Source organism: Chiloscyllium plagiosum, unplaced genomic scaffold (assembly GCF_037043375.1).
Source record: "Chiloscyllium plagiosum isolate Xiang-an unplaced genomic scaffold, Cpla_swu_hap1 HiC_scaffold_38, whole genome shotgun sequence".
Classification (NCBI taxonomy): Eukaryota; Metazoa; Chordata; class Chondrichthyes; order Orectolobiformes; family Hemiscylliidae; genus Chiloscyllium; species Chiloscyllium plagiosum.
Genome location: NW_028270176.1, coordinates 17,937,973 through 17,959,954, shown reverse-complemented (window position 1 = coordinate 17,959,954; position 21,982 = coordinate 17,937,973). Strand labels below are relative to the sequence as shown.

The following is a 21,982-nucleotide window of genomic DNA, read 5'->3' as shown; positions in this document are numbered from 1 at the left end:
GAGTGACTGTGTGTATAACTCTGTGTGTGTGTGTGAGTGACTGTGTGTGTGTGTGACTCTGTGTGTGTGTGTGTGAGTGAGTGACTGTGTGTGTGTGTGTGAGTGAGTGACTGTGTGTGTGTGTGACTGTGTGTGTGTGTGTGTGACTGTGTGTGTGTGACTGTGTGTGTGTGTGACTGTGTGTGTGTGTGACTCTGTGTGTGTGTGTGTGTGACTCTGTGTGTGTGTGTGTGACTCTGTGTGTGTGAGTGAGTGACTGTGTGTGTGTGTGACTCTGTGTGTGTGTGTATAACTCTGTGTGTGTGTGTGAGTGACTGTGTGTGTGTGTGACTCTGTGTGTGTGTGTGTGTTTACCAATGACGGTGAGCTGCCCCTGTCTAACCCCCTTTGCCTTTCCCTCCCTCTCCGTCTCTCCCCTCTCTCCCCTCAGTGCTGGGAGCCCTGGTGGTTACCTACGTGGACTCTATCCGGAGTGGACACCTGCCTTGCCTTGAGAGTGCGGTGCACACACTGGCGGATATTGAGAACACGGCTGCAATCCAAGAGGCAGTGCAGGCCTACGAGAAATGGATGGGGGAGCGGGTGACCCTCCCGACGGAGACAGTGATGGAACTATCCGAGATCCATAACCAGGTTCACCCGGAGGCTCTGCAGCTCTTCATGAGGCGCTGTTTCAGGGATGAAGGCCAGAGGTACCAACAGGAGTTCACGGTGAGTATTCGAGCGGAGGGAGCCGGAATGGCCGAGAGCCCATCTAGGACGAGGCCATTCAGCCCCATCTCCACCTGCTGGTTGCTTGGGATGAGTCCTATTCTGGCTGCTGTTTCTCCCCGTTACTCCTGGTCACCGTATCCATCTGATCGTTCCCCAGTCTGTGAGTTCTGATTGGACTTGCTTCCTTGTTGTTTCAGGCAGAGGGCTGCACACCCCAGCGATTGGCCGTCTTTGCTCTGATTACCTTCCTCAGGAACTTCCAATTCTGAGGAGTTCCACTGAGTTCCCACTTGAATCAACCCCTCCTCGACTGGACACCCGATCACAGACCCAGGAGTGAAGTCCTGCTGTGCGGGACCTCGCGCCGAGAGACTGGAAGGGTTATTTTGGAAACAGAGAGCCAAGAGAAAAAGAATCTTCCCTTGGTTTTGCCCCGTTGGCAATCCCTTGCGTTGTGTTGCCAGGTTCATCGGGAAGGGTTTATGACCACCGCACAGCTCCCAGTCACATTTCCTATGTCAACTGTCACAGTGTCGTGCGCTGTGGCCACTAGATGGAGCAGTGTGCTGTTTGCTGCTGAAGTTGTTCATGCTTCGGTGTCACCGACCTGCAGCTGTTCCAATGAGAAGGTTTGGCTGTTCGGAAGAGACTGTATAAAAGGAAGGAAGCCCTGCTGAGACCGCACAAGACTCTGTTGAGACTACAACTGGAGTATTGGGAATTTTGCGCCCTTTACTTAGAGTTGTAGAGATGCACAGCATGGAAACAGACCCCTCGGTCCTACCCGTCCATGCCGACCAATATCTGAACCTAATCTAGTCGCATTTGCCAGCACTTGGCCCGTGTCTCTCCAAACCCTTCCTATTCACACACCCATCCAGATGCCTTTTAAATGCTGTAATTGTACCAGCCTCCACCACTTCCTCTGGCAGCTCATTCCATACACGCACCACCCTCTATGTGAAAAAGTTGCCCCCTAGGTCCAGTTTAAACCTTTCCCCCTCTCACCCGAAAGCTATGCCCTCTAGTTCTGGACTCCCCCGCCCCAGGGAAAAGACCTTGTCTATTCACCCTATCCATGCCCCTCATGATTTTGTAAACCTCTATAAGGTCACCCCTCAGCCTCTGATGTTCCAGAGAAAACAGCCCCAGCCTGTTCAGCTCTGCTTGTAGCTCAAGCCCTCCAACCCCCTGATGGTGGTACGGTGGCTCAGTGGGTTAGCACTGCTGCCTCACAGCGCTAGGGACCCAGGTTCGATTCCAGCCTTGGTTGACTGTCTGTGCAGCGTTTGCACATCCTTCCCGTGTCTGCAAGGAGATGCCCAGGGATGTGCAGGTTAGGGTGGATTGGCCATGCTAAATTGTCCCATAGTGCCCAGGGATGTGTAGGTTAGGGTTGACTGGCCATGCTAAATTGTCCCATAGTGTCCAGGGATGTGTAGGTTAGGGTGGATTGGCCATGCTAAATTGTCTCATAGTGCCCAGGGATGTGTAGGTTAGGGTTGACTGGCCATGCTAAATTGTCCCATAGTGTCCAGGGATGTGTAGGTTAGGGTGGATTGGCCATGCTAAATTGTCCCATAGTGCCCAGGGATGTGTAGGTTAGGGTGGATTGGCCGTGCTAAATTGTCCCATAGTGTCCAGGGATGTGTAGGTTAGGGTGGATTGGCCATGCTAAATTGTCCCACAGTGCCCAGGGATGTGTAGGTTAGGGTGGATTGGCCGTGCTAAATTGTCCCATAGTGTCCAGGGATGTGTAGGTTAGGGTGGATTGGCCGTGCTAAATTGTCCCATAGTGCCCAGGGATGTGCAGGTTAGGGTGGATTGGCCATGCTAAATTGTCCCATAGTGCCCAGGGATGTTGTCCCATAGTGCCCAGGGATGTGTAGGTTAGGGTGGATTGGCCGTGCTAAATTGTCCCATAGTGCCCAGGGATGTGCAGGTTAGGGTGGATTGGCCATGCTAAATTGTCCCATAGTGCCCAGGGATGTGTAGGTTAGGGTGGATTGGCCATGCTAAATTGTCCCATAGTGCCCAGGGATGTGTAGGTTAGGGTGGATTGGCCGTGCTAAATTGTCCCATAGTGCCCAGGGATGTGCAGGTTAGGGTGGATTGGCCATGCTAAATTGTCCCATAGTGCCCAGGGATGTGTAGGTTAGGGTGGATTGGCCGTGCTAAATTGTCCCATAGTGCCCAGGGATGTGCAGGTTAGGGTGGATTGGCCATGCTAAATTGTCCCATAGTGCCCAGGGATGTGTAGGTTAGGGTGGATTGGCCGTGCTAAATTGTCCCATAGTGTCCAGGGATGTGCAGGTTAGGGTGGATTGGCCATGCTAAATTGTCCCATAGTGCCCAGGGATGTGTAGGTTAGGGTGGATTGGCCGTGCTAAATTGTCCCATAGTGCCCAGGGATGTGTAGGTTAGGGTGGATTGGCCGTGCTAAATTGTCCCATAGCGTGCAGGGATGTGTAGGTTAGGGTGGATTGGCCATGCTAAATTGTCCCATAGTGTCCAGGGATGTGCAGGTTAGGGTGGATTGGCCGTGCTAAATTGTCCCATAGTGCCCAGGGATGTGCAGGTTAGGTGCAATGTAGAGTAATAGGGTGGGAGGAACGGGTGTGGGTGGGTTACTCTTCAGAGGGTCAGTGTGGATTTGTTGGGCTGAATGGCCTGTTTCCACACTATAGGACTTCTATGATTCTACAAACCCTGGCAACATCCTTGTAAATCTTTTCTGAACCCTTTCAAGTTTCACAACATCTTTCCGATAGGAAGGAGACCAGAACTGCACGCAATATTCCAACAGTGGCCTAACCAATGTCCTGTACAGCCACAACATGACCTCCCAACTCCTGTACTCAATACTCTGACCAATAAAGGAAAGCATACCAAACACCTTCTTCACTATCCCATCTACCTGCAACTCCACTTTCAAGGAGCTATGAACCTGCACTCCAAGGTCTCTCTGTTCAGCAACACTCCCTCGGACCTTACTATTAAGTGTATAAGTCCTGCTAAGATTTGCTTTCCCAAAATGCAGCACCTCGCATTTATCTGAATTAAAATCCAACTACCACTCCTCGGCCCAGCGGCCCATCTGACCAAGATCCCGTTGTAATCTGAGGTAACCCTCTTCGCTGTCAACTATACGTCCAATTTTGGTGTCAACGTGCCGAGGGATACAGCTTAATTGGAGGCGGTTCAGAGATGATTCACTGATTGATTCCAGAGACGGCAGGTTCATCTTTTGAGGATAGATTGACCAGCTGAGGCCTATACTGTCTGGTGTTCAGATGAATGATGGGAAATCTAATTCCGATTCTGAGAGGGATTGACAATTGTAGGCATAGAGAGGGCGTTTCCTCATGTGGGCAGTGAATTGAGGGGTGCGTAGGTTAAGTTATTTTATTTGACCTTAGGATTAATCCTCGGCACGACATCGTGGGCCGAAGAGCCTGTTCTGTGCTGTACTTGTCTATGTTCTAATCTAGAACGAGAGGCCATGGTCTTCAGGTAAGTGGTGACAGACTCAACACAGAGACAAGGAGGAATTATTTGTTTCCAAGGGCGGTGACGCTGTGGAACATCCTGACACCAGTGTTGGGACATTGAGCCAATTGAAGGAGGAGCTGGGCCCAGTTTGAATCAGTAATGGGCTAAAGGGTTTGGGGGAAATGATCCGGAAAGTGGAGCCAGAAGCTGAGATGAGTTCAGCCACGATCACATCAAATGGCAGAGGGGACTCAAGGAGCTGAATGGCTTCCTCCTGCTGCCGTTCTTGTGACAGGGCCAGGAGGAGGCGCTGCATTCCCTCGATGCTGGCCTGCCCATTTGGTGGGATGTGGGGAGCAGAGCCGTACCTCGGCCTCGGTGTGTGGTTCCCGATCAGAGTGTAACCCCGTCGAGATTTCCCCTGTCCCTGTCTCCCACAGAAAGAAGTGGCTGCCATGTACGCGGGCATTTCTGAGAAGAACAGACGACTGTCCACGGATATCTCCAGCAGGATCATCTTGGAGCTGGGAGCTGGGATCCAGGAGAAAGTCCGAATCGGATTTTACATGAAGTCAGGAGGATATTCGGAGTATGAGAAGGACATGGCGGAGCTCGTGAGGAATTTCCGAGCCACACCGCGGAAAGGAGTCCAGGTACAGTTCGGAACGTCGGGAATATCGCCGTCTCATCGCAGCCACGGTGCCTACCTATCCCAGTACCCTCCACCAGCCCCTAGACCCCCTCCGCCAGCCCCTACACCCCCTCCCTATCCCAGTACCCTCCTCCAACCCCTACACCCCCTCCCTATCCGAGTACCCTCCTCCAACCCCTACACCCCCTCCCTATCTCTGTAACCTCCTCCAACTCCTACACCCCTCCCTATCCCAGTACCCTCCTCCAGCCCCTACACCCCCTCCCTATCCGAGTACCCTCCTCCAGCCCCTACACCCCTCCCTATCCCAGTACCCTCCTGCAGCCCCTACACCGCTCCCTATCCCAGGACTCTCCTCTAACCTCTACACACCCTCCCTATCCCAGTACCCTCCTCCAACCCCTACACCCCCTCTCTATCCCAGTACCCTCCTCCAGCCTCTACACCCCTCCCTATCCCAGTACCCACCTCCAGCCCCAAATCCCCTCCCTATCCCAGTACCCTCCTCCAGCCCCTACACCTCCTCCCTATCCCAGTACCCTCCTCCAACCCCTACACCCCCTCCCTATCCCAGTACCCTCCTCCAGCCTCTACACCCCTCCCTATCCCAGTACCCTCCTACAGCCCCTACACCCCTCCCTATCCCAGTACCCTCCTCCAGCCCCTATACCCCCTCCCTATCTCTGTAACCCCCTCCAGCCCCTACACCCCCTCTCTATCTCTGTAACCCACTCCAGCCCCTACACCGCTCCCTATCTCTGTAACCCCCTCCAGCCCCTACACCGCTCCCTCACTCTGTAACCCCCTCCAGCCCCTACACCGCTCCCTATCTCCGTAAACCCCTCCAGCCCCTACACCCCCTCTCTATCTCTGTAACCCACTCCAGCCCCTACACCGCTCCCGATCTCTGTAACCCCCTCCAGCCCCTACACCCCTCCCTATCTCTGTAAACCCCTCCAGCCCCTACACCCCCTCCCTATCTCTGTAACCCACTCCAGCCCCTACACCGCTCCCTATCTCTGTAACCCCCTCCAGCCCCTACACCCCTCCCTATCTCTGTAACCCCCTCCAGCCCCTACACCCCCTCCCTATCTCTGTAACCCACTCCAGCCCCTACACCCCACCCGATCTCTGTAACCCCCTCCGCCAGCCCCTACATCTCCTCCCTATCCCAGTACCCTGCTCCAGCCCCTACACCCACTCCCTATCCCAGTACCCTCCTCCAACCCCTACACCCCCTCCCTATCCCAGTACCCTCCGCCAGCCCCTACACCCCCTCCCTATCCCAGTACCCTCCGCCAGCCCCTACACCCCTCCCTATCCCAGTACCCTCCGCCAGCCCCTACACCCCCTCCCTATCCCAGTACCCTCCGCCAGCCCCTACACCCCTCCCTATCCCAGTACCCTCCTCCAACCACTGCACACCCTCCCTATCCCAGTACCCTCCTCCAGCCCCTACACACCCTCCTTATCCCAGTACCCTCCTCCAGCCCCTACACCCCTCCCTATCCCATGACCCTCCACCAACCACTGCACCCCCTCCCTATCCCAGTACCCTCCTCCAGCCCCTACACATCCTCCCTATCTCTGTAAGCCCTTCCAGCCCCTACACCCCCTCCCTATCCCAGTACCCTCCTCCAGCCCCTACATCTCCTCCCTATCCCAGTACCCTCCTCCAACACCTACACCCACTCCCTATCCCAGTACCCTCCTCCAGCCTCTACACCGCTCCCTATCCCAGTACCCTCCTACAGCCTCTACATCTCCTCCCTATCCCAGTACCCTCCTCCAGCCCCTACGCCCCTTCCCTATCCCAGTACCCTCCTCCAGCTCCTACACCCCTCCCTATCTCTGTAACCCTCCTCCAGCCCCGACACCCACTCCCTATCCCAGTAACCTCCACCAACCCCTACACACCCTCCCTATCCCAGTACCCTCCTTCAACCCCTGTAACACCCTCCGGCCCCTACACCCTTCCCTATCTCTGTAACCCCCTCCAGCCCCTACACCCCTCCCTATCTCTGTAACCCCCTACACCCCCTCCCTATCTCTGTAAACACCTCCAGCCCCTATACCCCTCCCTATCTCTGTAACCCCCTCCAGCCGCTACACCCCCTCCCTATCTCTGTAACCCCCCTCCAGCCCATACACCCCCTCCCTATCTCTGTAACCCCCTCCAGCCCCTACACCCCCTCTCTATCTCTGTAACCCACTCCAGCCCCTACACCGCTCCCTATCTCTGTAACCCCCTCCAGCCCCTACAACGCTCCCTATCTCTGTAAACCCCTCCAGCCCCTACACCCCCTCTCTATCTCTGTAACCCACTCCAGCCCCTACACCGCTCCCTATCTCTGTAACCCCCTCCAGCCCCTACACCGCTCCCTATCTCCATAACCCCCTCCAGCCCCTACACCCCCTCCCTATCTCTGTAACCCCCTCCAGCCCCTACACCTGCTCCCTATCCCAGTACCCTCCTCCAGCCCCTACACCCCCTCCCTATCCCAGTACCCTCCTCCAGCCCCTACACCCCCTCCCTATCCCAGTACCCTCCTCCAGCCCCTCCATCTGCTCACTATCCCAGTACCCTCCTCCAACCCCTACACCCCCTCCCTATCCCAGTACCCTCCGCCAGCCCCTACACCCCTTCCCTATCCCAGTACCCTCCTCCAACCCCTACACCCCTGCCTATCCCAGTACCCTCCTCCAACCACTGCACCCCCTCCCTATCCCAGTACCCTCCTCCAGCCCCTACACACCCTCCTTATCCCAGTACCCTCCTCCAGCCCCTACATCTCCTCCCTATCCCAGTACCTTCCTCCAACCCCTACACCCCCTCCCTATCCCAGTACCCACCTCCAGCCCCTACACACCCACCCTATCCCACTACCCTCCTCCAGCCCCTACACCTCCTCCCAATCTCTGTATTCCCCTCCAGCCTCTGCACCCCCTCCTTATCCCAGTACCCTCCTCCAGCCCCTACACACCCTCCCGATCCCAGTACGCTCCTCAATCCCCTACACCCCTCCCTATCCCAGTACCCTCCTCCAGCCCCTTCACCCCCTCCCTATCCCAGTACCCTCCTCCAGCCCCTACACCCCTTCCCTATCCCAGTACACTCCTCCAGTCCCTACATCCCCTCCCTATCCCAGTACCCTCCTCCAGCCCCTACACCCCCTCACTAACCCAGTACCCTCCTCCAGCCCCTACACCCCCTCACTATCCCAGTACCCTTTCCAGCCACGACTCCCCCTCCCTATCCCAGTACCCTCCTCCAACCCCTACACCTCCTCCCTATCTCTGTAACCCCCTCCAGCCACTACAACCCCTCCCTATCCCAGTACCCTCCTCCAGCCCCGACACCCCCTCACTATCCCAGTACGCTCCTACAGCCCCTACACCCCCTCCCTATCCCAGTACCCTCCTCCATCCCCTACAACCCCTCCCTATCCCAGTACCCTCCTCCAGCCCCTACATCCCCTCCCTATCCCAGTACCCTCCTCCAGCCCCTACACTCCTCCCTATCTCTGCAACCTCCTCCAGCCCCTACACCCCCTCCCTATCCCAGTACCCTCCTCCAGCCCCTACACCCCCTCCCTATCCCAGTACCCTCCTCCAGCCCCTACACCCCCTCCCTATCCCAGTACCCTCCTCCAGCCCCTACATCCCCTCCCTTCCCAGTATCCTCCTCCAGCCCCTACATCCCCTCCCTATCCCAGTACCCTCCTCCAGCCCCTACACTCCTCCCTATCTCTGTAACCTCCTCCAGCCCCTACACCCCCTCCCTATCCCAGTACCCTCCTCCAGCCCCAACATCCCCTCCCTATCCCAGTACCCTCCTCCAGTCCCTACACCCCCTCCCTATCTCAGTAACCTCCTCCAGCCCCTATACCCCCTCCTTATCCCAGTACCCTCCTCCAGCCCCAACACCCTCTCCCTATCTCTGTAACCCCCTCCGACCCCTACACCCCTCCCTATCCCAGTACCCTCCTCCATCCTCTACACCCCTCCTTATCCCAGTACCCTGCTCCAGCCACGACACTCCCTATCCCAGTATCCTCCTCCAGCCCCTACACCCCCTCCCTATCCCAGTACCCTCCTCCAGCCACGACACCCCCTCCCTATCCCAGTACGCTCCGCCAGTCCCTACACCCCTCCCTATCTCTGTAACCACCTCCGACCCCTACATTCCTCCCTATCTCTGTAACCCCCCTCCGGCCCCTACGTCCCCTCCCTATCTCTATAACCCCCTCTAGCACGTACACCCCCTCCCTATCTCTGTAACCCTCTCGAGCACCTACACACCTCCCTAAATCTGTAACCCCCTCCAGCCCATACACCCCCTCCCTATCTCTGTAACCCCCTCCAGCCCCTACAGCCCCTCCCTTTCTCTGTAACCCCCTCCAGCCCCTACACCCCTCCCTATCTCTGTAACCCCCTCCAGCCCCTACACCCCCTCCCTATCTCTGTAACCCTCTCGAGCACCTACACACCTCCCTATCTCTGTAACCCCCTCCAGCCCCTACACCCCCTCCCTATCTCTGTAACCCCCCTCTAGCCCCTACACCTCCTCCCTATCTTTGTAATCCCCTCCAGCCGCTACACCCCCTCCCTATCTCTGTAACCCCCCTCCAGCCCATACACCCCCTCCCTATCTCTGTAACCCCCTCCAGCCCCTACAACCCCTCCCTATCTCTGTAACCCCCTCCAGCCCCTACACCCCCTCCCTATCTCTGTAACCCCCTCCAGCCCCTACAATGCTCCCTATCTCTGTAAACCCCTCCAGCCCCTACACCCCCTCCCTATCTCTGTAACCCCCTCCAGCCCCTACACCCCCTCCCTATCTCCGTAACCCCCTCCAGCCCCTACACCCTCTCCCTGTCTCTGTAACCCCCCTCCAGCCCCTACACCCCCTCCCTATCTCTGTAACCTCCTCCAGTCCCTACACCCCCTCCCTATCTCTGTAACCCCCTTCAGCTCCTACACCCCCTCCCTATCTCTGTAACCCCCTCCAGCCCCTACACCCCCTCCCTATCTCTGTAACCCCCTCCAGCCCCTACACACCCTCCCTATCTCTGTAACCCCCTCTAGCCCCTACACACCCTCCCTATCTCTGTAACCCCCTCTAGCCCCTACACCCCTTCCCTATCTCTGTAACCCCCTCCAGCCCCTACAACCCCTCCCTATCTCTGTAACCCCCTCTAGCCCCTACACCCCCTCCCTATCTCTGTAACCCCCTCTAGCCCTACACCCCCTCCCTATCTCTGTAACCCCCTCTAGCCCTACACCCCCTCCCTATGTCTGTAACCCCCTCTAGCCCCCACACCCCCTCCCTATCTCTGTAACCCCCTCTAGCCCCTACACCCCCTCCCTATCTCTGTAACCCCCTCTAGCCCTACACCCGCTCCCTATCTCTGTAACCCCCTCTAGCCCTACACCCCCTCCCTACCTCTGTAACCCCCTCTAGCCCCTACACTCCCTCCCTATCTCTGTAACCCCCTCTAGCCCTACACCCCCTCCCTACCTCTGTAACCCCCTCTAGCCCCTACACTCCCTCCCTATCTCTGTAACCCCCTCTAGCCCTACACTCCCTCCCTATCTCTGTAACCCCCTCTAACCCCTACACCCCTCCCTATCTCTGTAACCCCCTCCAGCCCCTAAACCCCCTCCCTATCTCTGTAACCCCCTCCAGCCCCTACACACCCTCCCTATCTCTGTAACGCCCTCCAGCCCCTACATCCCATCCCTATCTCTGTAACCCCCTCCAGCCCCTACACCCCATCCCTATCTCTGTAACCCTCTCTAGCCCCTACACCCCCTCCCTATCTCTGTAACCCCCTCCAGCCCCTACACCCCCTCCCTATCTCTGTAACCCCCTCTAGCCCCTACACCCCCTCCCTATCTCTGTAACCCCCTCTAGCCCCTACACCCCCTCCCTATCTCTGTAACCCCCTCTAACCCCTACACCCCCTCCCTATCTCTGTAACCCACTCCAGCCCCTACACCCCCTCCCTATCTCTGTAACCCCCTCCAGCCCATACACCCCCTCCCTATCTCTAACCCCCTGCAGCCCCTACATCCCTCTCTATCTCTGAAACCCCCTCCAGCCCCTACACACCCTCCCTATCTCTGTAACCCCCTCCAGCCCCTACACCCCCTCCCTATCTCTGTAACCCCCTCTAGCCCATACACCCCTCCCTATCTCTGTAACCCCCTCCAGCCCCTACACCCCCTCCCTATCTCTGTAACCCCCTCTAGCCCCTACACCCCCTCCCTATCTCTGTAACCCCCTCTAGCCCTACACCCCCTCCCTATCTCTGTAACCCCCTCCAGCCCCTACACCCCCTCCCCATCTCTGTAACCCCCTCTAGCCCCTACAACCCCTCCCTATCTCTGTAACCCCCTCTAGCCCCAACACCCCCTCCCTATCTCTGTAACGCCCTCCAGCCCCTACACCCCTTCCCTATCTCTGTAACCTTCTCCAGCCCTACATCCCCTCCCTATCACTGTAAGCCCCTCCAGCCCCTAAACCCCCTCCCTATCTCTGTAACTCCCTCTAGCCCCTACACCCCCTCCCTATCTCTGTAACCCCCTCCAGCCCCTACACCCCCTCCCTATCTCTGTAACCTCCTCCAGCCCCTACACCCCCTCCCTATCTCTGTAACCCCCTCCAGCTCCTAGACCCCCTCCCTATCTCTGTAACCCCCTCCAGCCCCTACACCCCCTCCCTATCTCTGTAACCCCCTCCAGCCCCTACACCCCCTCCCTATCTCTGTAACCCCGTGCAGCCCCTACACCCCCCCCAACTCTGTAACCCCCTCCCGCCCCTACACCCCCTCCCTATCTCTGTAACCCCCTCCTGCACCTACATCCCTCACTATCTCTGTAACCCCCTCCAGCCCCTACACCCTCTCCCTGTCTCTGTAACCCCCCTCCAGCCCCTACACCCCCTCCCTATCTCTGTAACCTCCTCCAGTCCCTACACCCCCTCCCTATCTCTGTAACCCCCTTCAGCTCCTACACCCCCTCCCTATCTCTGTAACCCCCTCCAGCCCCTACACCCCCTCCCTATCTCTGTAACCCCCTCCAGCCCCTACACACCCTCCCTATCTCTGTAACCCCCTCTAGCCCCTACACACCCTCCCTATCTCTGTAACCCCCTCTAGCCCCTACACCCCTTCCCTATCTCTGTAACCCCCTCCAGCCCCTACAAACCCTCCCTATCTCTGTAACCCCCTCTAGCCCCTACACCCCCTCCCTATCTCTGTAACCCCCTCTAGCCCTACACCCCCTCCCTATCTCTGTAACCCCCTCTAGCCCTACACCCCCTCCCTATCTCTGTAACCCCCTCTAGCCCCCACACCCCCTCCCTATCTCTGTAACCCCCTCTAGCCCCTACACCCCCTCCCTATCTCTGTAACCCCCTCTAGCCCTACACCCGCTCCCTATCTCTGTAACCCCCTCTAGCCCTACACCCCCTCCCTACCTCTGTAACCCCCTCTAGCCCCTACACTCCCTCCCTATCTCTGTAACCCCCTCTAGCCCTACACCCCCTCCCTACCTCTGTAACCCCCTCTAGCCCCTACACTCCCTCCCTATCTCTGTAACCCCCTCTAGCCCTACACTCCCTCCCTATCTCTGTAACCCCCTCTAACCCCTACACCCCCTCCCTATCTCTGTAACCCCCTCCAGCCCCTAAACCCCCTCCCTATCTCTGTAACCCCCTCCAGCCCCTACACACCCTCCCTATCTCTGTAACGCCCTCCAGCCCCTACATCCCATCCCTATCTCTGTAACCCCCTCCAGCCCCTACACCCCCTCCCTATCTCTGTAACCCCCTCTAGCCCTACACCCCCTCCCTATCTCTGTAACCCCCTCCAGCCCCTACACCCCCTCCCCATCTCTGTAACCCCCTCTAGCCCCTACACCCCCTCCCTATCTCTGTAACCCCCTCTAGCCCCAACACCCCCTCCCTATCTCTGTAACGCCCGCCAGCCCCTACACCCCTTCCCTATCTCTGTAACCTTCTCCAGCCCTACATCCCCTCCCTATCTCTGTAAGCCCCTCCAGCCCCTAAACCCCCTCCCTATCTCTGTAACTCCCTCTAGCCCCTACACCCCCTCCCTATCTCTGTAACCCCCTCCAGCCCCTACACCCCCTCCCTATCTCTGTAACCTCCTCCAGCCCCTACACCCCCTCCCTATCTCTGTAACCCCCTCCAGCTCCTAGACCCCCTCCCTATCTCTGTAACCCCCTCCAGCCCCTACACCCCCTCCCTATCTCTGTAACCCCCTCCAGCCCCTACACCCCCTCCCTATCTCTGTAACCCCCTGCAGCCCCTACACCCCCCCCAACTCTGTAACCCCCTCCCGCCCCTACACCCCCTCCCTATCTCTGTAACCCCCTCCTGCCCCTACATCCCTCACTATCTCTGTAACCCCCTCCAGCCCCTACACCCCCTCCCTATCTCTGTAACATCCTCCAGCCCCTACACCCCTCCCTATCTCTGTAACCCCCTCCATTCCCTACACCTCCTCCCTATCTCTGTAACCCCCTCCAGCCCCTACACCCCCTCCCTATCTCTGTATCTTCCTCCAGCCCCAACCCCCCCTCCCTATCTCTGTAACCCCTTCCAGCCCCTACACCCCCCCCCTATCTCTGTATCCCCCTCCAGCTCCTACACCCCCTCCCTATCTCTGTAACCCCCTCCAGCCCCTACACCCCCTCCCTATCTCTGTATCCCCCTGCAGCCCCTACACCCCACCATCTCTGTAACCCCCTTCAGCCCCTACACCCCCTCCCTATCTCTGTAACCCCCTCCTGCCCCTACATCCCTCACTATCTCAGTAACCCCCTCCAGCCCCTACACCCCTCCCTATCTCTGTAACCCCCTCCATCCCCTACACCCCTCCCTATTTCTGTAACCCCCTCCAGCCCTGACACCCCCTCCCTATCTCTGTAACCCCCTCCAGCCCTGACACCCCCTCCCTATCTCTGTAACCCCCTCCAGCCCCTACACCCCCTCCCTATCTCTGTAACCCCCTCCTGCCCCTACACCCCTCCCTATCTCTGTAACCACCTCCAGCCCGTACACCCCTCCCTATCTCTGTAACCCCCTCCAGCCCCGACATCCCCTCCCTATCTCTGTAACCCCCTCTAGCCCCTACACTCCCTCCCTATCTCTGTAACCCCCTCCAGCCCCTACACCCCCTCCCTATCTCTGTAACTTCCTCCAGCCCCTACACCCCCTCCCTATCTCTGTAACCCCCTCCAGCCCCTACACCTCCTCCCTATCTCCGTAACCCCCTCCAGCCCCTACACCCCTTCCCTATCTCTGTCACCCCCTCCAGCCCCTACACCCCCTCCCTATCTCTGTTTCCCCCTCCAGCTCCTACACCCCCTCCCTATCTCTGTAACCCCCTCCAGCCCCTACACCCCCTCCCTATCTCTGTATCCCCCTCCAGCTCCTACACCCCCTCCCTATCTCTGTAACCCCCTCCAGACCCTACACCCCCTCCCTATCTCTGTATCCCCCTGCAGCCCCTACACCCCCCCATCTCTGTAACCCCCTTCAGCCCCTACACCCCTCCCTATCTCTGTAACCCCCTCCAGCCCCGACACCCCCTCCCTATCTCTGTAACCCCCTCCAGCCCCTACACCCCCTCCCTATCTCTGTGACCCCCTCCTGCCCCTACACCCCCTACCTATCTCTGTGACCCCCTCCTGCCCCTACACCCCTCCCTATCTCTTTAACCACCTCCAGCCCGTACACTACTCCCTATGTCCGTAACCCCCTCCAGCCCCGACATCCCCTCCCTACCTCTGTAACCCCCTCTAGCCCCTACACCCCCTCCCTATCTCTGTAACCCCCTCCAGCCCCTACACCCCCTCCCTATCTCTGTAACCCCCTCCTGCCCCTACACCCCTCCCTATCTCTGTAACCACCTTCAGCCCGTACACCCCTCCCTATCTCTGTAACCCCCTCCAGCCCCGACATCCCCTCCCTATCTCTGTAACCCCCTCTAGCCCCTACACTCCCTCCCTATCTCTGTAACCCCCTCCAGCCCCTACACCCCCTCCCTATCTCTGTAACTTCCTCCAGCCCCTACACCCCCTCCCTATCTCTGTAACCCCCTCCAGCCCCTACACCTCCTCCCTATCTCCGTAACCCCCTCCAGCCCCTACACCCCCTCCCTATCTCTGTATCCCCCTCCAGCTCCTACACCCCCTCCCTATCTCTGTAACCCCCTCCAGCCCCTACACCCCCTCCCTATCTCTGTATCCCCCTGCAGCCCCTACACCCCCCCATCTCTGTAACCCCCTTCAGCCCCTACACCCCCTCCCTATCTCGGTAACCACCTCCAGCCCCTACATTCCCTCCCTATCTCTGTAACCCCCTTCAGCCCCTACACCCCTCCCTATCTCTGTAACCCCCTCCAGCCCCGACACCCCCTCCCTATCTCTGTAACCCCCTCCAGCCCCTACACCCCCTCCCTATCTCTGTAACCCCCTCCAGCCCCTACACCTCCTCCCTATCTCCGTAACCCCCTCCAGCCCCTACACCCCCTCCCTATCTCTGTCACCCCCTCCAGCCCCTACACCCCCTCCCTATCTCTGTAACCCCCTCTAGCCCTACACCCGCTCCCTATCTCTGTAACCCCCTCTAGCCCTACACCCCCTCCCTACCTCTGTAACCCCCTCTAGCCCCTACACTCCCTCCCTATCTCTGTAACCCCCTCTAGCCCTACACCCCCTCCCTACCTCTGTAACCCCCTCTAGCCCCTACACTCCCTCCCTATCTCTGTAACCCCCTCTAGCCCTACACTCCCTCCCTATCTCTGTAACCCCCTCTAACCCCTACACCCCTCCCTATCTCTGTAACCCCCTCCAGCCCCTAAACCCCCTCCCTATCTCTGTAACCCCCTCCAGCCCCTACACACCCTCCCTATCTCTGTAACGCCCTCCAGCCCCTACATCCCATCCCTATCTCTGTAACCCCCTCCAGCCCCTACACCCCATCCCTATCTCTGTAACCCTCTCTAGCCCCTACACCCCCTCCCTATCTCTGTAACCCCCTCCAGCCCCTACACCCCCTCCCTATCTCTGTAACCCCCTCTAGCCCCTACACCCCCTCCCTATCTCTGTAACCCCCTCTAGCCCCTACACCCCCTCCCTATCTCTGTAACCCCCTCTAACCCCTACACCCCCTCCCTATCTCTGTAACCCACTCCAGCCCCTACACCCCCTCCCTATCTCTGTAACCCCCTCCAGCCCATACACCCCCTCCCTATCTCTAACCCCCTGCAGCCCCTACATCCCTCTCTATCTCTGAAACCCCCTCCAGCCCCTACACACCCTCCCTATCTCTGTAACCCCCTCCAGCCCCTACACCCCCTCCCTATCTCTGTAACCCCCTCTAGCCCATACACCCCTCCCTATCTCTGTAACCCCCTCCAGCCCCTACACCCCCTCCCTATCTCTGTAACCCCCTCTAGCCCCTACACCCCCTCCCTATCTCTGTAACCCCCTCTAGCCCTACACCCCCTCCCTATCTCTGTAACCCCCTCCAGCCCCTACACCCCCTCCCCATCTCTGTAACCCCCTCTAGCCCCTACAACCCCTCCCTATCTCTGTAACCCCCTCTAGCCCCAACACCCCCTCCCTATCTCTGTAACGCCCTCCAGCCCCTACACCCCTTCCCTATCTCTGTAACCTTCTCCAGCCCTACATCCCCTCCCTATCACTGTAAGCCCCTCCAGCCCCTAAACCCCCTCCCTATCTCTGTAACTCCCTCTAGCCCCTACACCCCCTCCCTATCTCTGTAACCCCCTCCAGCCCCTACACCCCCTCCCTATCTCTGTAACCTCCTCCAGCCCCTACACCCCCTCCCTATCTCTGTAACCCCCTCCAGCTCCTAGACCCCCTCCCTATCTCTGTAACCCCCTCCAGCCCCTACACCCCCTCCCTATCTCTGTAACCCCCTCCAGCCCCTACACCCCCTCCCTATCTCTGTAACCCCGTGCAGCCCCTACACCCCCCCCAACTCTGTAACCCCCTCCCGCCCCTACACCCCCTCCCTATCTCTGTAACCCCCTCCTGCACCTACATCCCTCACTATCTCTGTAACCCCCTCCAGCCCCTACACCCTCTCCCTGTCTCTGTAACCCCCCTCCAGCCCCTACACCCCCTCCCTATCTCTGTAACCTCCTCCAGTCCCTACACCCCCTCCCTATCTCTGTAACCCCCTTCAGCTCCTACACCCCCTCCCTATCTCTGTAACCCCCTCCAGCCCCTACACCCCCTCCCTATCTCTGTAACCCCCTCCAGCCCCTACACACCCTCCCTATCTCTGTAACCCTCTCTAGCCCCTACACACCCTCCCTATCTCTGTAACCCCCTCTAGCCCCTACACCCCTTCCCTATCTCTGTAACCCCCTCCAGCCCCTACAAACCCTCCCTATCTCTGTAACCCCCTCTAGCCCCTACACCCCCTCCCTATCTCTGTAACCCCCTCTAGCCCTACACCCCCTCCCTATCTCTGTAACCCCCTCTAGCCCTACACCCCCTCCCTATCTCTGTAACCCCCTCTAGCCCCCACACCCCCTCCCTATCTCTGTAACCCCCTCTAGCCCCTACACCCCCTCCCTATCTCTGTAACCCCCTCTAGCCCTACACCCGCTCCCTATCTCTGTAACCCCCTCTAGCCCTACACCCCCTCCCTACCTCTGTAACCCCCTCTAGCCCCTACACTCCCTCCCTATCTCTGTAACCCCCTCTAGCCCTACACCCCCTCCCTACCTCTGTAACCCCCTCTAGCCCCTACACTCCCTCCCTATCTCTGTAACCCCCTCTAGCCCTACACTCCCTCCCTATCTCTGTAACCCCCTCTAACCCCTACACCCCCTCCCTATCTCTGTAACCCCCTCCAGCCCCTAAACCCCCTCCCTATCTCTGTAACCCCCTCCAGCCCCTACACACCCTCCCTATCTCTGTAACGCCCTCCAGCCCCTACATCCCATCCCTATCTCTGTAACCCCCTCCAGCCCCTACACCCCCTCCCTATCTCTGTAACCCCCTCTAGCCCTACACCCCCTCCCTATCTCTGTAACCCCCTCCAGCCCCTACACCCCCTCCCCATCTCTGTAACCCCCTCTAGCCCCTACACCCCCTCCCTATCTCTGTAACCCCCTCTAGCCCCAACACCCCCTCCCTATCTCTGTAACGCCCGCCAGCCCCTACACCCCTTCCCTATCTCTGTAACCTTCTCCAGCCCTACATCCCCTCCCTATCTCTGTAAGCCCCTCCAGCCCCTAAACCCCCTCCCTATCTCTGTAACTCCCTCTAGCCCCTACACCCCCTCCCTATCTCTGTAACCCCCTCCAGCCCCTACACCCCCTCCCTATCTCTGTAACCTCCTCCAGCCCCTACACCCCCTCCCTATCTCTGTAACCCCCTCCAGCTCCTAGACCCCCTCCCTATCTCTGTAACCCCCTCCAGCCCCTACACCCCCTCCCTATCTCTGTAACCCCCTCCAGCCCCTACACCCCCTCCCTATCTCTGTAACCCCCTGCAGCCCCTACACCCCCCCCAACTCTGTAACCCCCTCCCGCCCCTACACCCCCTCCCAACTCTGTAACCCCCTCCTGCCCCTACATCCCTCACTATCTCTGTAACCCCCTCCAGCCCCTACACCCCCTCCCTATCTCTGTAACATCCTCCAGCCCCTACACCCCTCCCTATCTCTGTAACCCCCTCCATTCCCTACACCTCCTCCCTATCTCTGTAACCCCCTCCAGCCCCTACACCCCCTCCCTATCTCTGTATCTTCCTCCAGCCCCAACCCCCCCTCCCTATCTCTGTAACCCCTTCCAGCCCCTACACCCCCCCCCTATCTCTGTATCCCCCTCCAGCTCCTACACCCCCTCCCTATCTCTGTAACCCCCTCCAGCCCCTACACCCCCTCCCTATCTCTGTATCCCCCTGCAGCCCCTACACCCCACCATCTCTGTAACCCCCTTCAGCCCCTACACCCCCTCCCTATCTCTGTAACCCCCTCCTGCCCCTACATCCCTCACTATCTCAGTAACCCCCTCCAGCCCCTACACCCCTCCCTATCTCTGTAACCCCCTCCATCCCCTACACCCCTCCCTATTTCTGTAACCCCCTCCAGCCCTGACACCCCCTCCCTATCTCTGTAACCCCCTCCAGCCCTGACACCCCCTCCCTATCTCTGTAACCCCCTCCAGCCCCTACACCCCCTCCCTATCTCTGTAACCCCCTCCTGCCCCTACACCCCTCCCTATCTCTGTAACCACCTCCAGCCCGTACACCCCTCCCTATCTCTGTAACCCCCTCCAGCCCCGACATCCCCTCCCTATCTCTGTAACCCCCTCTAGCCCCTACACTCCCTCCCTATCTCTGTAACCCCCTCCAGCCCCTACACCCCCTCCCTATCTCTGTAACTTCCTCCAGCCCCTACACCCCCTCCCTATCTCTGTAACCCCCTCCAGCCCCTACACCTCCTCCCTATCTCCGTAACCCCCTCCAGCCCCTACACCCCTTCCCTATCTCTGTCACCCCCTCCAGCCCCTACACCCCCTCCCTATCTCTGTTTCCCCCTCCAGCTCCTACACCCCCTCCCTATCTCTGTAACCCCCTCCAGCCCCTACACCCCCTCCCTATCTCTGTATCCCCCTCCAGCTCCTACACCCCCTCCCTATCTCTGTAACCCCCTCCAGACCCTACACCCCCTCCCTATCTCTGTATCCCCCTGCAGCCCCTACACCCCCCCATCTCTGTAACCCCCTTCAGCCCCTACACCCCTCCCTATCTCTGTAACCCCCTCCAGCCCCGACACCCCCTCCCTATCTCTGTAACCCCCTCCAGCCCCTACACCCCCTCCCTATCTCTGTGACCCCCTCCTGCCCCTACACCCCCTACCTATCTCTGTGACCCCCTCCTGCCCCTACACCCCTCCCTATCTCTTTAACCACCTCCAGCCCGTACACTACTCCCTATGTCCGTAACCCCCTCCAGCCCCGACATCCCCTCCCTACCTCTGTAACCCCCTCTAGCCCCTACACCCCCTCCCTATCTCTGTAACCCCCTCCAGCCCCTACACCCCCTCCCTATCTCTGTAACCCCCTCCTGCCCCTACACCCCTCCCTATCTCTGTAACCACCTTCAGCCCGTACACCCCTCCCTATCTCTGTAACCCCCTCCAGCCCCGACATCCCCTCCCTATCTCTGTAACCCCCTCTAGCCCCTACACTCCCTCCCTATCTCTGTAACCCCCTCCAGCCCCTACACCCCCTCCCTATCTCTGTAACTTCCTCCAGCCCCTACACCCCCTCCCTATCTCTGTAACCCCCTCCAGCCCCTACACCTCCTCCCTATCTCCGTAACCCCCTCCAGCCCCTACACCCCCTCCCTATCTCTGTATCCCCCTCCAGCTCCTACACCCCCTCCCTATCTCTGTAACCCCCTCCAGCCCCTACACCCCCTCCCTATCTCTGTATCCCCCTGCAGCCCCTACACCCCCCCATCTCTGTAACCCCCTTCAGCCCCTACACCCCCTCCCTATCTCGGTAACCACCTCCAGCCCCTACATTCCCTCCCTATCTCTGTAACCCCCTTCAGCCCCTACACCCCTCCCTATCTCTGTAACCCCCTCCAGCCCCTACACCCCTCCCTATCTCTGTAACCCCCTCCAGCCCCGACACCCCCTCCCTATCTCTGTAACCCCCTCCAGCCCCTACACCCCCTCCCTATCTCTGTAACCCCCTCCAGCCCCTACACCTCCTCCCTATCTCCGTAACCCCCTCCAGCCCCTACACCCCCTCCCTATCTCTGTCACCCCCTCCAGCCCCTACACCCCCTCCCTATCTCTGTATCCCCCTCCAGCTCCTACACCCCCTCCCTATCTCTGTAACCCCCTCCAGCCCCTACACCCCCTCCCTATCTCTGTATCCCCCTCCAGCTCCTACACCCCCTCCCTATCTCTGTAACCCCCTCCAGCCCCTACACCCCCTCCCTATCTCTGTATCCCCCTTCAGCCCCTACACCCCTCCCTATCTCTGTGACCCCCTCCTGCCCCTACACCCCTCCCTATCTCTTTAACCACCTCCAGCCCGTACACTACTCCCTATGTCCGTAACCCCCTGCAGCCCCGACATCCCCTCCCTATCTCTGTAACCCCCTCTAGCCCCTACACTCCCTCCCTATCTCTGTAACCCCCTCTAGCCCCTACACCCCCTCCCTATCTCTGTAACCCCCTCCAGCCCCTACACCCCCTCCCTATCTCCGTAACCCCCTCCAGCCCCTACACCCTCTCCCTGTCTCTGTAACCCCCCTCCAGCCCCTACACCCCCTCCCTATCTCTGTAACCTCCTCCAGTCCCTACACCCCCTCCCTATCTCTGTAACCCCCTCCAGCCCCTACACCCCCTCCCTATCTCTGTAACTTCCTCCAGCCCCTACACCCCCTCCCTATCTCTGTAACCCCCTCCAGCCCCTACACCTCCTCCCTATCTCCGTAACCCCCTCCAGCCCCTACACCCCCTCCCTATCTCTGTATCCCCCTGCAGCCCCTACACCCCCCCATCTCTGTAACCCCCTTCAGCCCCTACACCCCCTCCCTATCTCGGTAACCCCCTCCAGCCCCTACATTCCCTCCCTATCTCCGTAACCCCCTCCAGCCCCTACACCCCCCCATCTGTGTCACCCCCTTCAGCCCCTACACCCCCTCCCTATCTCGGTAACCCCCTCCAGCCCCTACATTCCCTCCCTATCTCTGTAACCCCCTTCAGCCCCTACACCCCTCCCTATCTCTGTAAGCCCCTCCAGCCCCGACACCCCCTCCCTATCTCTGTAACCCCCTCCAGCCCCTACACCCCCTCCCTATCTCTGTAACCCCCTCCAGCCCCTACACCTCCTCCCTATCTCCGTAACCCCCTCCAGCCCCTACACCCCCTCCCTATCTCTGTCACCCCCTCCAGCCCCTACACCCCCTCCCTATCTCTGTATCCCCCTCCAGCTCCTACACCCCCTCCCTATCTCTGTAACCCCCTCCAGCCCCTACACCCCCTCCCTATCTCTGTATCCCCCTCCAGCTCCTACACCCCCTCCC

General features: G+C 59.1%; 1 protein-coding gene across 1 annotated transcript in view; it reads left to right on the top strand.

Moving 5' to 3' along the window:
- Positions 1–21,982, top strand: part of LOC122546793 (guanylate-binding protein 1-like) — a 162,380-nt gene that overhangs the window by 65,803 nt on the left and 74,595 nt on the right. The window contains exons 4-5 of the mRNA XM_087981000.1: positions 431–711; positions 4,647–4,859. Of these exons, the coding sequence (XP_087837126.1) occupies positions 431–711; positions 4,647–4,859 (494 nt within the window). The remainder of the gene's footprint in view (positions 1–430; positions 712–4,646; positions 4,860–21,982) is intronic.